The 15,372-nt window shown below is 40.5% G+C and overlaps 2 protein-coding genes across 10 annotated transcripts in view; one reads left to right on the top strand and one right to left on the bottom strand.

The window, feature by feature from the left end:
• LOC114654912 (baculoviral IAP repeat-containing protein 1-like) overlaps positions 1-15,372 on the bottom strand; it is an 828,238-nt gene that overhangs the window by 695,567 nt on the left and 117,299 nt on the right. The gene's annotated exons all lie outside the window — the stretch shown is intronic.
• LOC114654913 (calpastatin-like) overlaps positions 1-15,372 on the top strand; it is a 202,279-nt gene that overhangs the window by 141,929 nt on the left and 44,978 nt on the right. For all 9 annotated transcript variants that reach the window (XM_051930032.1, XM_051930028.1, XM_051930035.1 and 6 more), the window contains 4 exons: positions 2,094-2,204; positions 8,648-8,728; positions 11,339-11,386; positions 11,576-11,665. In XM_051930032.1, the coding sequence (XP_051785992.1) occupies positions 2,094-2,204; positions 8,648-8,728; positions 11,339-11,386; positions 11,576-11,665 (330 nt within the window). The remainder of the gene's footprint in view (positions 1-2,093; positions 2,205-8,647; positions 8,729-11,338; positions 11,387-11,575; positions 11,666-15,372) is intronic.

The following is a 15,372-nucleotide window of genomic DNA, read 5'->3' as shown; positions in this document are numbered from 1 at the left end:
ACAATAAAGTCTTTGGTCACCGTAGACGCTTAGGTAGGTCACAGAGCAGGAAACATTACTACAGATTGATCTGACGCGAATCCTGCTATCAGAACATTTTACAAATGAGATAATGAAAGGGTTTTTTTGGATAGCTACCCAGATCTAAACATCCATCCATTATCCAACTCGCTATATCCTAACTACAGGGTCATGGGGGTTTGCTGGAGCCAATCCCAGCCAGCACAGGGCGCAAGGCAGGAACAAACCCCTGGGCAGGGCGCCAGTCCATCACAGGGCAGACACACACACACACACCAGGGACAATTTAGGATCGCCAGTGCACCTAACCTGCATGTCTTTGGACTGTGGGAGGAAACTGGAGCAAACTCATACAGACACGGGGAAAACATGCAAACTCCACACAGAGAGGACCCGGGAAGCAAACCCGGGTCTCCTTACTGCGAGGCAACAGCGCTACCACCGCGCCACCGTGCCGCCCCTGATCTAAACAGCTCTTAACTATTGTTGTGGTATTGTGGAGGACATTTGAAACCATGGAGTTTATTTGGTCTTCAGTTAAGGACTTCACAAGCCTTATACTGAAGTTTGCAATACTGATAGACATACAGTATTATCTCCCATTTGTTCTTCTTCTTCGCCTTCTGTGGGGTCAATGTGCTTGATCAATCTTCTCCATACAGCTTGGTCCTGCATCTCCTCACCAGTCAAGTCCTTTTTCCTTCAGATCTTCTTTTACTTTACCCATCCACCTCCGCTTTGGCCTCCCTCACTTTCTCTTCCCCTGAACTTCCATTCCCATCACTCTTTTGCCCACATATTCAATGTCCCCCTTATCACCACTTCACCCCACTTTCCTGTACTTTCTTATATATCACTTGCACTTTTGTTGTGCCTCTGCTCGTTACTCATTTCTTATGCTGTCCTTTTTTGTAACTCCGCATATCCATCTCAACATTCTCATTTCTGCCACATCCAACTTCTTCTCCTGCTCTCCCTTTACTGCCCATGTCACACTCCATCCATCATTGCTGGGCTTACCATTGTCTTGAAAACCTCTGTAATTCTTCGATTACACAATACTCCTGGTACCTTCTTCCAATGGTTCCATCCACACTGCACTTTTATGGTTTCCTCCGCATCTAATTTTCCATCTTGAGCTACCACTTAAATATTGGGATGCCAAGCAGGTCGCCCCTTTTAATAACTAATGCGTTTAAAAGAAATGGGTGCTCGATAGCACAAAAACAGAAGCCGCCTGTAGAAATGCTGCCCAGTAATTCAAAGCGCAGGTCACACTGGTCAGGTTGGGGATCCATCGGGCAGTCCTGGGAGCATCTTGGCTTTATAATCGCCGGACCAGAAGGGGCGGAGTCAGCTGCCATCACTGGATGGTTTCTCTGGGCTGTGGGTGGAAAAAGAGACATCAGCGTGAGTGACAGCGCCCTCTTGCTTCCCGGGGTGGTAGTGCTTCTCTCTGATGAACCCGGAAGGGGACTCTCTGATGTGCATGCGTGACATTTTATATCATATAACACATACAGCATGTATAATCTACTCCTTCAGAGGAGTTGACCTTTTTTTGAACAGTTCTGCTTCTGCATACATCTCTTGTGACATTTGTCTCTTTTCTGTTTAACATAATGTTTCATTTAAACCAGTGGTTCTTAATCTGGAATTTACAATTAAGCATTATTGGTGTGTGTGGCCCCAATTTAACAAATTCTAACTTGCTGTTAAGACGCCATGCACAATCAAATGTCTTCCACTACAAGTACAGGATTTCAAGTTTAAAAATCAATGAAGTGAATCACTATTCAGAAAGTATACATTTGCTTTTGAAAACACCAGCATGGTGAGTTCGGAGGGACGCAGATCTCCTTTCCACGGAGGTTACGTACTAAAACTTGGTCACAGCAAAGAAAAGTTTAAGAGCCACTGATTTAGACTGCATTTAAAAAATTCCTCTCACGTGCGACCGTGACCTTCTTGTTTTCAGCATATCATTGGCAATGTGTTTTCTCTTATTCAAAAATCTCTTAAGTGTTCAGTCGGGATGAATAAGCTCCTGGTTTGCGCGTTTTGCTTTGCAGGCTAAGAAGCATGAAGCCGATTCTGCACTGGATGCCTTGGCTGGCTCGCTGACACCTCAAGATGTGCCTGCTCCTAAAACACCGAAATATACTGGACCAGAAGTTAACGAGGTAAGTGTTTTGAGTTATGGTGGACCATATTGAGCTGCTAAAACGTTTTTTTTTAACCCAGACTTAACAGTTAGTATACTGTAAATGAATAAAGTGACTTCTGTTACTTGCAAATGTGTTCTTCTGTTTTCAGTTGAAAAGAGAACAGATTTCTAGGGGTAATATGAATTTTTCAAGAAGAAGCCCTAAAAAATGCACTGTTCTGTCCATTCCATCCCAGTAGGGCCAGCTGAGAATTCAAAACCGCTTTTTTTTCGGTAGATTATATGTTGGCCCCTATAAAAATTTAAAAAACTTAGTAAATGCATTTCTAATACTGATTGCCACACTATAGACTATCATGAGTAGCAGCCAGAATAGGCTGGCATCTCGGTTCCAGGGACCACATCCACCTTAATACGTGTCTCTGTGTGTCTGTCCAATTGCTATGTCTCTATTATATGCCATTTGGTATGGAATTTGTAAAAGCAGAGTGTTAAGACTAGGAGTCCCAAGACAAAAAGTTGCAAAAAGCATTTATAATGCCCATTAGAGGGGGAAATACTAGCAAAGCCCAGCTACCAGCTAAATAAATGGCCAAACAAGGAAACTTCATATAAAAAATTTTATTCTTCACAAAAATGTTCTGTCCCACAGAGCTCCATATTAGCACAATGGCAAAATGGAGTTCCGTAGAAACACAAGGTAATCCAAGGTGAAGACCGTCCCAATACGGACATCCAGAAGCGTAGTCAAAAACAGAGCATGAAGGTAAAAACAAAATCTCAAAACTAACAAAGCACTGAAAAGGCAGAAGAACTTACCCAACTCCCAGAGCACATTCACAATGAACCGCCAGGAACTATGGGAGACCTTCCCGATTTATAGCGGGTGGTCCCGCCTCTTGGGGAATCACCCACAAAAACACATGGAAAGTAACACAGGCATTAACAGCAAAAGTAACCTTAACGATAGATAAATGGCACAAAAATGAACACAAAAGACAAGAAACTCTGGCTGAAGTTTAACACAGTGCTAATGTTGTGTTGCACCATCTGTTGGAATGACAAATGCAGTTCATTTTATTACAAAATACATTCCAATTAACGGTGCACTGCAGATGCTGACACTGAATTTGCTGAGGTCTACGGTGATAACTTTGATTTCAAGCCTTGTTAGACGAGTAGCGCAGCTTGTTTACAAACACATGCACAGAGTGGTCCTAAAAATGAACTTACAATTACTTATTAAAAGTTTTTATGAATGATTTATGAAACTGCTGTATGCATCAATAAATGTTCTTAAGTTGTTGTAACTCATAGCCAATGAATACATTAAAAATCAAGTAGTGTGTTTTAATACTTCAAGTTTATTATAAACAACACCATTATTTTCTGATAAATTAATAATTACCGGTAATTTTTTAAAATTTTAATTTACTATCGGTGTTTGCATTTTGTGGGTCTTACGTAGGAACATGGATGTCGACTTGTTGTTTGTGGTTGCAGTCAGTTTTTCTACGTGTGTAGCTGCTGGTGTGTAAGGCAGGATCAAGTGCGGGTCAAACGCGAGCCGAAACAAATCGCTCAGTCCAAAAGTTTGTCCAAAAGTGAAAATTCAAAGCAAAGAACCCACACAAGAATAAAGAAAAGATGTAGTTACACATGTAGAATAAAAGGCAAAAACATGTTTCTTCTCTAAACTTAGCTTTTCTTATGAAACTTCAGTTGTTTCTATACTTAAAGATGCTTTACTTCGCCTTCAGTACGCTCTAAACGTAGGGCGCGGCACGTTAGGTCACCATGTAGGTCACCAACTGAGGCTAATCTGTAGTCACTGAGACAAGAAAGACTTAGAATATACCAATTTAACTCTTTGAGGACTGAATATTTTTTCCAAAAAACTCAGTATTCTGAAAATCACACAAAGCGATGGTTTCACACATAAATCAACATAAAATGTCTGTTGCTACATGCTGTGGCTGCTGTTGGCGCATGTTTGGCATCTCTGGTGGCAGTCGATGGTCAGCAGGAATGCATGGTGGGCCAGCTGCCTGGCTGTCTTCTCACAGCAGGTGGGTGGTGGTGGCGGTCGCAGTGTGATACAATCTGGTTTGTACCTCTTGTCATCATAAGTGGGGGTCCTCCCTGGCGAACGATATACGAAAGTGTTCAGCACCATGATCAGCTGGGGACCGACCAGACGAGGCCGGTAACTCACTGTCGTTTTTGATGTCCATCTCCAGGTCGCATTCCGACAAGTCAGAGTCCTATTCAACGAAATTACGTGAAACGTCCATGAAGTATTTTGCTTTGCACATTTGCTTCGGTCTCTTGCAAGATGTGGATGCCATTTTAGAGGTAGTTCGCTCTTTGCTACTCTCGCACGCGTAGGTATTCGAGGTTAAATCGACAAAGCTATGTAACTGTCCTTCTAGCAAAGAGAGTCGAACTAAAATGTAAGGGCAAGTTTTGTTGCAGGCTGATTACCGTCCTCTACCCCTGAATTTTGACAAAAGCCGATATCAGCCCTGAAAGAGTGAATTCATTCAACTTATTTGGGTTATAAGAACCTCCCACAGACTATACACTAATCCAGTGTTTCTCAACCTTTAAGTATTTGCGACCCGAGTTTTCATAACAGTTTTAATTGCTCCCCCACTAACGTTTTTTTGAAACCCTAATAAAATGTATTCCTATATTTTTTGCTGCCGATACACCGCTACAAGTTTAAAATTTCCCTACGAATAGCGAAATTATGCTACATATGGCAACATTGGCGCGCCCCACAGTTTGAGAACCGCTGCACTAATATATAAGCTGTAACAGTAGGGGGCGCTAGTGCTCCCTTGAACCCTCAGGTACCACTCCAAAAACCAGGTAAAAGTCCAAGACTTTTTATTTTTATAATAATAATGTGCACAAAGCACCCTCCACTCCACACTACTCATACAAATCACCAAATCAATACAATAACCAAATCCTTCTCTCCCAGACGCATTGCCACCCCTCCTCCCAGCTCAGTTCACTCGTCTGGGGTTTCCCAGAGTCCTTTATAGTCCCTGACCCGGAAGTGGTTCCATCCCAACAATCCATAAGTCCTTATCACTTCCGGGTCAGATTAAAAGTCGTTTTCTTCAACCCGGAAGCACGTCGTTCCTTCCGGTCATGTGATCATGATGCACTTCCGGGTTATAGGGCACGTAGCCTTCTGTAAGCCTCCCTACAGCGGCTCATGGTGGTCCCCATGGTCCATTATGCTCTGCTGGAATTTGGGGACCTTCCATGTTGCTGGGAGAGCTCCATCTGGTGGCCTGGAGGTGTGGACCAGAATATTTGGCCGGCCATCACTCACAAAGCAAACATTTAATATGACTTAAATAACTAGCAAATGGCTCTCACATCGTGCGTTTTTGTTTATCGTTTCTTTTTTGGACATGGCAATTCCATTTTTGGGCTTTACTTCACATTTTGATTGAGTTCGAAGGAGTTTCATTTTGTTACCATCTTGATTTTTCTTTGTTGGTTGTGCTTGTGACGTTACATAAGTGACCTTATACAGTACACGATGGCTCGACTACGCCTTATCCCTTGGTGGATACCACACGTCTTGATTATTTTTTTAGAGCAGTTATCTTATTGACCAAGTAGCTGCTAGCGTTAGGATTGTTTTCTGTTTTCTGACTTTAATGCTTGGCTTCTCGGTTATTTTTGATCTCCCAGTTTTGACTCTTTTGCCATCCCGGACTACGACTTTTTTAAAGACGCCATCTCTTAGTGTTTTTTGTTACAATAATCCAGGGCCACTTTATGCGTCTCTTAAAAACATGATTGCTGCCTGGCATCATATTATACAACTATAAAACACAGGGTAGTTTTGCACACTTTGACAAACTGAAATATGTAATTTTCATGTTGTTTGCGCTTTGAATTTTTAACTTTTCAGTACTAACCTTTTTGCTTTGAACTTGTTGGCTGTGATTTTTACCGCTAGTTTTGCCTCTCTTGTAGTTTTCGTCTCCCAGTCTCATTCTGAATTGTCCTTTTCAGGACATGTAATGTACTGTCGCCACAAGCGGTTCAAGGATCAGTTGACTGTCATGAATCCGTCTGTACGTAATAAACAGATGATAAACAAAGGAAACATCTTAACTCATGCATTCTATATTTCATATAGCAAATTGCAACCATTCAGGCTCAAAGCGATAATGACTTACAGTTAGGTCCATAAATATTTGGACAGAGACAACTTTTTTCTAATTTTGGTTCTGTACATTACCACAATGAATTTGAAATGAAACAACTCAGATGCAGTTGAAGTGCAGACTTTCAGCTTTAATTCAGTGGGGTGAACAAAACGATTGCATAAAAATGTGAGGCAACTAAAGCATTTTGAACACAATCCCTTCATTTCAGGGGCTCAAAAGTAATTGGACAATTGACTCAAAGGCTATTTCATGGGCAGGTGTGGGCAAGTCCGTCGTTATGTCATTATCAATTAAGCAGATAAAAGGCCTGGGGTTGGTTTGAGGTGTGGTGCTTGCATGTGGAAGATTTTTCTGTGAACAGACAACATGCGGTCAAAGGAGCTCTCCATGCAGGTGAAAGAAGCCATCCTTAAGCTGTCCTGTGGTCTCCTCAAGATCCAGGGCGGTTGCCATCTTGTGGCCCAGGGTACGTATAAGCCACCTCTCGATTCTTCAAGGCGTCCCGGCTGGGTCTGTCCCCCAGCCTCCTGTGACAATATTTTTTAGTTTATAATTTAAAAATGGAATAAGAATCGGAAAATTTAACAACATCACATTGAAATTTGATAAATTCTGAAAAGAATGATGCCAAACATATATATGTAGGTTTTAAAATAAGCCCGATTTAAAACGTGACATAAAATCGTTGCACTTTTAGGCTTAGGATTTTATATAGAGAGAGTAGATATAGAATGGATTAGTTAAGGTTTTTCCTTTACTCATTACATGTACATGGATTCATGACAGTTAACTGATAGTGAACTGCTTGTGTGTCAGTATTATTAGTTTATTCTTAGCAACTCAATTAATTCATAATTGTCGGTTGCATACTACAGTATTAGCTTTTTCACACAAGCCCAGTTTTATCTTCAGGTCACGACTACAGCAGCACCACGGCCATTGTTGAAGGCATTCCCACAAATATAGAAGAAACCAAGCAGGCTGCAGAAATGTTAATCGTGTAAGGCAGTGGTACAAAAATGTGCCAGGTTCTGCGTCATGCTAGTGGAAAAGTGGCTTATGTTTAGTAAAAATACTTTTTATAATGGTTTTTAAAAAAGTATTTTTATTTATATTTATTTATATATATATATATATATATATATATATATGTATACAGTGTATATATATATATTTTGTTCACATCTGGGGAGAGGCTTACTAGGGAATGTAAGAATTATGAGTTTGTAGTTCCATATAAATAATCTGCCTACATCAGGAGCCTGTCGCTTCTGCTTATTAATACCACGTATCCATTGCATGAGTGTCTGGAAAAGGTCCGTGTGTGTACCTCAAAAAGTCCTCGCTCTTAAATTTCATGGCATCAATCTCTGCTCAGTTTCTTACTGCAGACAGCTCGGCATGGGAACAATGGAGAATACCTTCTTTGCTACCAGTTATTTATTCCTGCCCATTGCTACATTCCTGACATAACAGCCTGTTTTAGTCATCCTTCTGAGTTTAGCCATCTCACCCCTGCAAAACATTTTCTTCATGCATATCTGAACTCTCACACTAAGCCAAGCTAATCGTTTATACTTTGTTTGGCTGACACTTTTATACATCACAATGAACAAAATGTTAATAGTGAATTGATAAAGGGTCAAAGTGACGTAGGGACCTCTCCTTAACCACTGTGCCACAATACCTGTGAAGATTGTCATAAAACTATCAGCTATTCCCTATTTCGGCACCGAGAGTGCCTTCTTTTAAGAGAGGGAACTTTTCTTCATGACACTATCTGATCGTGATCAGACAACTAAAAAATACAAAATCATCTGAGGTATTAAGGGAGCCATTTTCTACTTAAAATACCAACTTAAACATAACACAAGAATACAAGTTAAAATGAAAGAAGACTTTGTCAGGCTGTAAGAATTAACTTGAAAAGTGGCTTGGATCTCAGAGTTTGAAACCATTTATTTGTGACTTCATTTATTATTTCTCTATTTATGCTTACATGTTTACCTTTACTTTTACTGTGTATATTTGGAACTGTTAATAGTAACTGTGCGTCTCATAGTTTAATGTTTACTTTGTTTATTGTCTGCTCCAAACCATATTTCATTGTATTGTACAGCAACAATAAAGGTATCTTGCATCTTGCACTGTGGCATAAAGGTAATAAGCAAAATCAAGAATAGTTTGTAAGAATGAAGCATCCAGTTACTGTACGTCAGAATTTAACTCTCTTTTTCCATTTTCATTTTCTTCACAGAAAAAAGTTACTTCTACAAAGGGTGTACGACTAGGAGACAGAGATGACACTATTCCACCAGAATACAGATTTAAAGATGATGTAAATATGGTTTTGTTACAAATCCTTTTTTTCTTTTTTATAGTAGTGTGGTTGACACAATAATTGATTACACTGAACAACCAAGATTGGGATTCTGGAACACTTGTGGGTGTTTCTTATGGATTTTGGCCTGCTGATCACAAAATGACCTTTAAACTTTCCTGTCATGTACTAATTTATTGCAGTCACCTATTTTTGTCAGTTCCTCTCATAAGTATACATATACAGTACAACAGCCCCTCTTCAGGCAAGGTGTAGTATACAAAGTGGAGTTACCTGTTTTTAAATATATAATAGAAAAGAATAGAAAAGATTCTAAAGCCCTTATATGGGACAGTTTTAGTGCTAAATATTAACAGATATTGCCAAGTTTTCCCCAGGAACAAATAAAGATCTATCTATCTATCTATCTATCTATCTATCTATCTATCTATCTATCTATCTATCTATCTATCTATCTATCTATCTATCTATCTATCCATCCATCCATTTTCCAACCCGCTGAATCCGAACACAGGGTCACGGGGGTCTGCTGGAGCCAATCCCAGCCAACACAGGGCACAAGGCAGGGAACCAATCCTGGGCAGGGTGCCAACCCACCGCAGGACACACACAAACACACCCACACACCAAGCACACACTAGGGCCAATTTAGAATCGCCAATCCACCTAACCTGCATGTCTTTGGACTGTGGGAGGAAACCGGAGCGCCCGGAGGAAACCCACGCAGACACGGGGAGAACATGCAAACTCCACGCAGGGAGGACCCGGGAAGCGAACCCGGGTCCCCATCTATCTATCTATCTATCTATCTATCTATCTATCTATCTATTATATAGTGCCTTTCTTATCTATCTACTTATTATGTAGTGCCTAAAATGAAGCCTGAATGCTCTCATCCCTGGATTTCATGGCATTCCTGTACCTCTTGTAGTTTTCCATGGACAGGAATATTAAGGACCAGACAAACAAAAATGTCAATTTATTTGTATTAGTTTGATTTCTACCGGGTGGCGCACAAAATACCGAACCATCTCTGACTGCAACGTTGACGTACGTTTCTTACCCCATACACGAAATGAAAGATATGCAATACAAAAATCCAATTGCAATTGTCTGAAGGAGCCACATTCAATAAAATACACGTTTTTCCTTGTTGTCGTCCTTCAGTTCTTAGACACAAGTCATTCTGTACGGCTTCATTTGTAGTGAGTGCAAGACACGTTGACAAGACCTGTATGAAACATTTGCTTGTTGTGCCAATTTACGTGTCGATTTCTTAGGGCTTCTGGTCATCGTTCCTAAATATCTGCTACGACCGCAGGTGTATGAACGGACGGGGCCTGATTCTTTTTGCAGTTTGCAACTGACCCAGTCTTACGCCACTTCTTCACCAACTTGTGAATGCTGGTAGGTTTACGCCAGGAAAATTCTGTGTGAAAATGTCCCGTGTATCCTTAAAAGAACCAGTAGACACATACGTCTCCACTATTCCAATCCTCTGTTGCAGAGAATACTATACATCGTCCAGATCTCTTTCACGCACGTCTGTACCTACTGGCTCACAACTTCCTTACTAATGCACAGTTGGGGCTGTTGAGCGTCGTTGTCACGACAGCACCCGCCTGTATAATAGCTCGAGCCAGCCAGTCGGAGACGTTTCGGTTTTTTGTACACCACCCTGTATTTCTGTAAAATTTCATCCAGAAATCCACATAAGTGCTTTTTGGATAACTGGGAGATGACGCTTATCTTACCCTGCCAGCATTGCACAAACAGCATTAACTAGCTCTGGGCATGATGCTCGTGTCTTCTGAATCCACACACCCTGACCCAGTGTAGAGCTTCCAGTCATCCTACCATGGCCATCTGTAAGACTGAGTGAAAGAAAGAAAGTCATAGTGCAAGAAAACAAATCCCTCACAAACTGCAAACTCCATACAGGAAGTGACCAGGTGAGAGTCACATCCAGGATTTGGAAGGATCACCAACAAAAACAACGAAGTTATGATCAAAAATCAATGAAGTGATATTGTCGATTTATGTTAAGACATGATTTCAAAAATACATTTTCTCAGATGTGCTTGGTTTGCAAACCTATACTGGTTCATTAGTAAACCAGAGATGTTCCACCAAATCTTTACGGAAATGTATTAAGACTTAATTTTGATTGGTTTGAATAGAAAAATAGAATTGTAGGACACAAGAAACCACCATGAAGTACTGTAGACATCGACTTCTTGGGGATTAAACTCTAACAGACATTTTATAAACCTCATTAAATTGATTCGACTTTTATCTTTACACTGGTGGGAGGTGACATTTTATTCAGCAGTTCCAGAGTGCTGGCTGTTTTCTAACGTCACTAAATGAACAACACACTTTGTTGTAGCATTTTGCATAATATCACTATTTTGGTTTTCTAGGTGAAGTAATTGACGTTAGAATACAAACCACAACTCTCAACACGGCAATATGGTTATGAAGAACGAATGGATGGATGAATGAATGAATCAGTGAATCAGTTCTTAGCTACTTTTATATGGTACAAAATGTGATACTTGTAATATGCAACTTTTTGTATCAATTGAAATTTATTTTCATTTACAGGGCCAGGTTCCACCAAAACTGACCGAAAAGAAGCCTGAGGTGCCCAAGGTAAGCAACGCAACACTAAATTCTGCTATCTGTTTAACTTAAAGTATGCAGTGAAACAAATTCTCGTCTTGGCGGGAGCCATCGGCAGTCAGATGGTGTATTGATCAAATGGTCAAAACATTTTCAGGCTCTTGAGATGTTTCTGTAATGAGTAAACTCATGGATTTCTTTCTCTTTGTAATCCTGCAGACACCAGTTGATGAGAAGGCGGCCATAGATGCTTTCCTAGATTTTGATGAGACTCCCTTGCCAAAGGTGGACTCTTCTGCTTCAAATGTGGTAACTATTTTTGCTACTTGAGCAACTCTTAAAATATTTCTTATGTGAAGAAACCGCCTACCATGGTTAAAGTTACTTGTGTCCTGTTCTGGGATGGATCCTACTTTGGTGTACCATTTGCTACCTGGACAGACTCCATTATGCAGCAACACTGAGCTGTGTTTAGAAAATGGATAGGTAGAATAGTAAATTCTGTGGGTTTTGACAATAATCATTAAAATATGAATGAATAAAGGCTAATTACTATTTAATAAATGTAATTATGTTTTTGTTTATCTAGCCCTTAATATTTCATGCAGTATGGCAGTGTTTTCAATTTGGTGTTTTGTTTAACATTTTGACTGCCTCTGTGAAAATAAGTAAATGTGTTCATGATGTCAGTGGTAAATCAGGGTGTTATTTTAATAGGCTAACGGAATGCATTGCATTATTGAACAGAACCCCCAGTAAAAATGCGTCATCTCTCAAAAAAAATCCCTTTATGTTACCTTGTAGTTGCCGCACGGAACAGAAAATTCTTTTGCACTCCAGTTGCATGATTACCCGGCTCAGCCAAACAAGTTAGATCTCGCACACTTCCTTGATATCATATGTTTCAGTTTCTACTTGAAATTTGTGGTGGTGTGACACTAATCACTGAGGGATATTCAGATGGTTGTAGTTCTACATATGTAAATTATTTTTGTGAAATATAAATGTTATCCAAAGTAAGGCTACTAAGAAAAAAGTAACTGAAAATGGAATATTCTGTTTGGTAACGCCATGCTGATTATTTCATTTTTGTTTCAGATGCCCTCCATCCTCTATTTGCATATGTTACCCACGAATATACTTGTATTTGGCACTACATCCCCAAAGGTGGTTTACGAGATGACTTATAGGTAGCATCTGTCTATAGGTCACCTACTATGAGATAACTCTTATTTAGCAGTCAACATTTTAATATAAAATTAATAATATAATAAAAGTAATACTGAAGGAAAACATGGTTGGGTTTCTTTATAACTGGCCTCATGTAACATATACAATAGAATAGCACTACAGATTTACAGTTAGGTTTAATTATAGACAATGAGATTTATGTGTTTGAGGTGGAAAATTTTAGGACAAAATCAGGTTTTAACTTGTCCAGGTGATGAAAGAGAGAGTGTCTCAAACTGACTGGGATTTAAAAGCCAGGAAGTAAAAAAAAAATAAAAGCAACAAGCTCAGAAAGGAAATCCAAAGCTCAAAATACAAAAATTAAAATTTTTTTACAATCAGATATGATTCTTAAAGTTTAACTGCTCTGACACATCAATAGAATTATTTTGTTTGTAACTAAAAGGTTGAACCTTAGGAATAGCATGCCGCCATCTTAAATAGTGTTGACACCAACTTATGATAGTAGTGGGCCTCTGGTGGCAATTATGGGAGAATTCCAATATAAAATGATGACACAGTCATCTATCTATCTATCTATCTATCTATCTATCTATCTATCTATCTATCTATCTATCTATCTATCTATCTATCTATCTATCTATTTATCTATCTATCTATCTATCTATCTATCTATCTATCTACTATCTACTATCTATCTATCTATCTTTTATTTTATTTTCCTTGTGGAAAACGCCTTCCTCGTCCCCACAAGTCAAACACAGTCCTGCACAATCACAATACAATACTCTCTTTTCCTTCTTCTTCTTTTTTTCCTTTTCCTTTTCTCTCCTCCACTCCTCCAGGCAAGCTTCGTCATCCACATCCAGAGTCTGGCTACCAGAGTAGCAGTTGTTGGCCCCTTTTATAAAGCACCTGGAAGTGCTCCAGGTGCTTGATGACCTACTTTTGGCAGTGCCGGGGTTGGCAGAAGAACCGCCCATGAGGGCTCAGCAACTGCTGCAGCACCCCCTGGTGGCACCCACGGATCCCAACTCCAACTCCCATGGAGCCCTGCGGGAATCCTAGGCACTGCTGCAACCCAGGGGGGCAGCCATCTAGCGCTCCGGGGGAGGTAACGCTGTGGCCACACTTGCTCCCCCGGTCCTCCCAGCATGGAGGCATCCCGGCCAGGCAAGGGCCCCAGCTGTCCGCCACACTATCTATCTGTCTATCTGTCTGCCTGTCTATGAATATGTACAGTATAAATATAGTGGCCAGGTGCAGGAATGACAGCTCAGGACTGCGGCAAGAAATTTTGGGGCGGCAATTGGGTTGTCCCTTTTATTCATCTGAAGACAACAAACTGAAATCACGCTCAATGGTGTATGTCCCTTCAATGGGAAATCAAATAAAGGCTGTATGAGGTTCATCGGTCTTAGTGGAGGTTGGTCTTGCAGGAAATGATGCCTCCTTCTGGGATGCCCTGGGTTTTATGGCAGCTGGACCAGAAAGGGTGGGTCATAATGCCTTTATTGGGCAGCTTCTCGGCACTGTGGGGAAGAAGGTGATGACAGCGTTAGCTGCAGTGCCTACTCTCACTTTGGTGGATTATTATATACCTCGACTGAACCTGCGAGGATGTCCTCCAAGGTGTACATATGTATACACGAGATGAAATGCTAAGGGTTGTATCTATATGTCATGTGATTACTTGCAAACCATTGGAGCTTCAACCATGATTTTGGGCTGAATCCATAGCTGGCAGCAAACCCCAGTTATCAAAGTTTTCCTCATTCTTATGGCAAACTGCATGGGGACACTGATCAACAAGGTGACTCTGCTATGTTCAACCTGCTGGTACTCGCAAAATGTGGTTAGCAGCAACATCCACAAAGTTATCTGGCTTTGCATCTTTCTTACAGCAAACAGGATACAGAAAGCAAATGTGACACAGACAGACGCGTGCCTGAGAAAAGTGAACTGTGCTTGGGTGTTCACAGCTATGTGATCCTTATGATCGCAAAACAGACTGACATACAATGTTATTGCTTGAAGAAGGAGACGGGAAGAGACCCCCACATCCATGAAGTTATTGAGTCGATTCATGCTCGACAGACACGGACAACTGCCTGTGCAAACTGATGTCCGCTTGGGTCTTTACAACAGACTGATTGTTTTAATTGCCACCAAATGTCATACACTTCAAACACGAAACTTTATCATCTATACCATTATGCTACAAAAAGCAACAGCATTTATGAGTTCATGTCAGCATCAGTCCAAAAGCAGGAGCCATTCCACTGAGGACGAATGACAGGCGATGAGATATGGCAGGACACTACCGCACGTACCAAAGAGAGGGGTCAGCTTGAATAGAGAGCCATTGTGCAACTCACTAGCACTGTGGCCCATCACCTTGCCTGCCAGCCTGCAGATTCTTCTTCTTCTTCCTCCTCTTCATCTTTTCCCATTTCTGTATGTTAGGTCAATGTGCCTGATCAACCTTCTCCAAACAGTTTGGTCTCGTACCTCCTCTCCAATCAGACCCTTATTCCTTCAGATCTTCTTTTATTTTACCCATCCACCTCTGCTTTGGCCTCACTCGTTTTCTTCATTAATAAAAAATTATAACTAACTATATTTAAAACGATTTTGGATTCTCTCCCCATCTTTTTACTCTTTTTATTTTTATTCATGTATTAATTTATCTATTTTACTTATTTTTACTAGTTTAAAGTTTTACTCTGTTGTCCTATCTCCCTTTCTCATGGGTGGGGGTTGATTTGATTCGAACCTAGTTTTGTTAAACCTGACTTGCTTGTATGGAATGTTATTTGATTTTA

This window comes from Erpetoichthys calabaricus, chromosome 7 (genome assembly GCF_900747795.2).
Source record: "Erpetoichthys calabaricus chromosome 7, fErpCal1.3, whole genome shotgun sequence".
NCBI lineage: Eukaryota > Metazoa > Chordata > Cladistia > Polypteriformes > Polypteridae > Erpetoichthys > Erpetoichthys calabaricus.
This window is presented reverse-complemented; position numbering and strand designations above follow the sequence as displayed.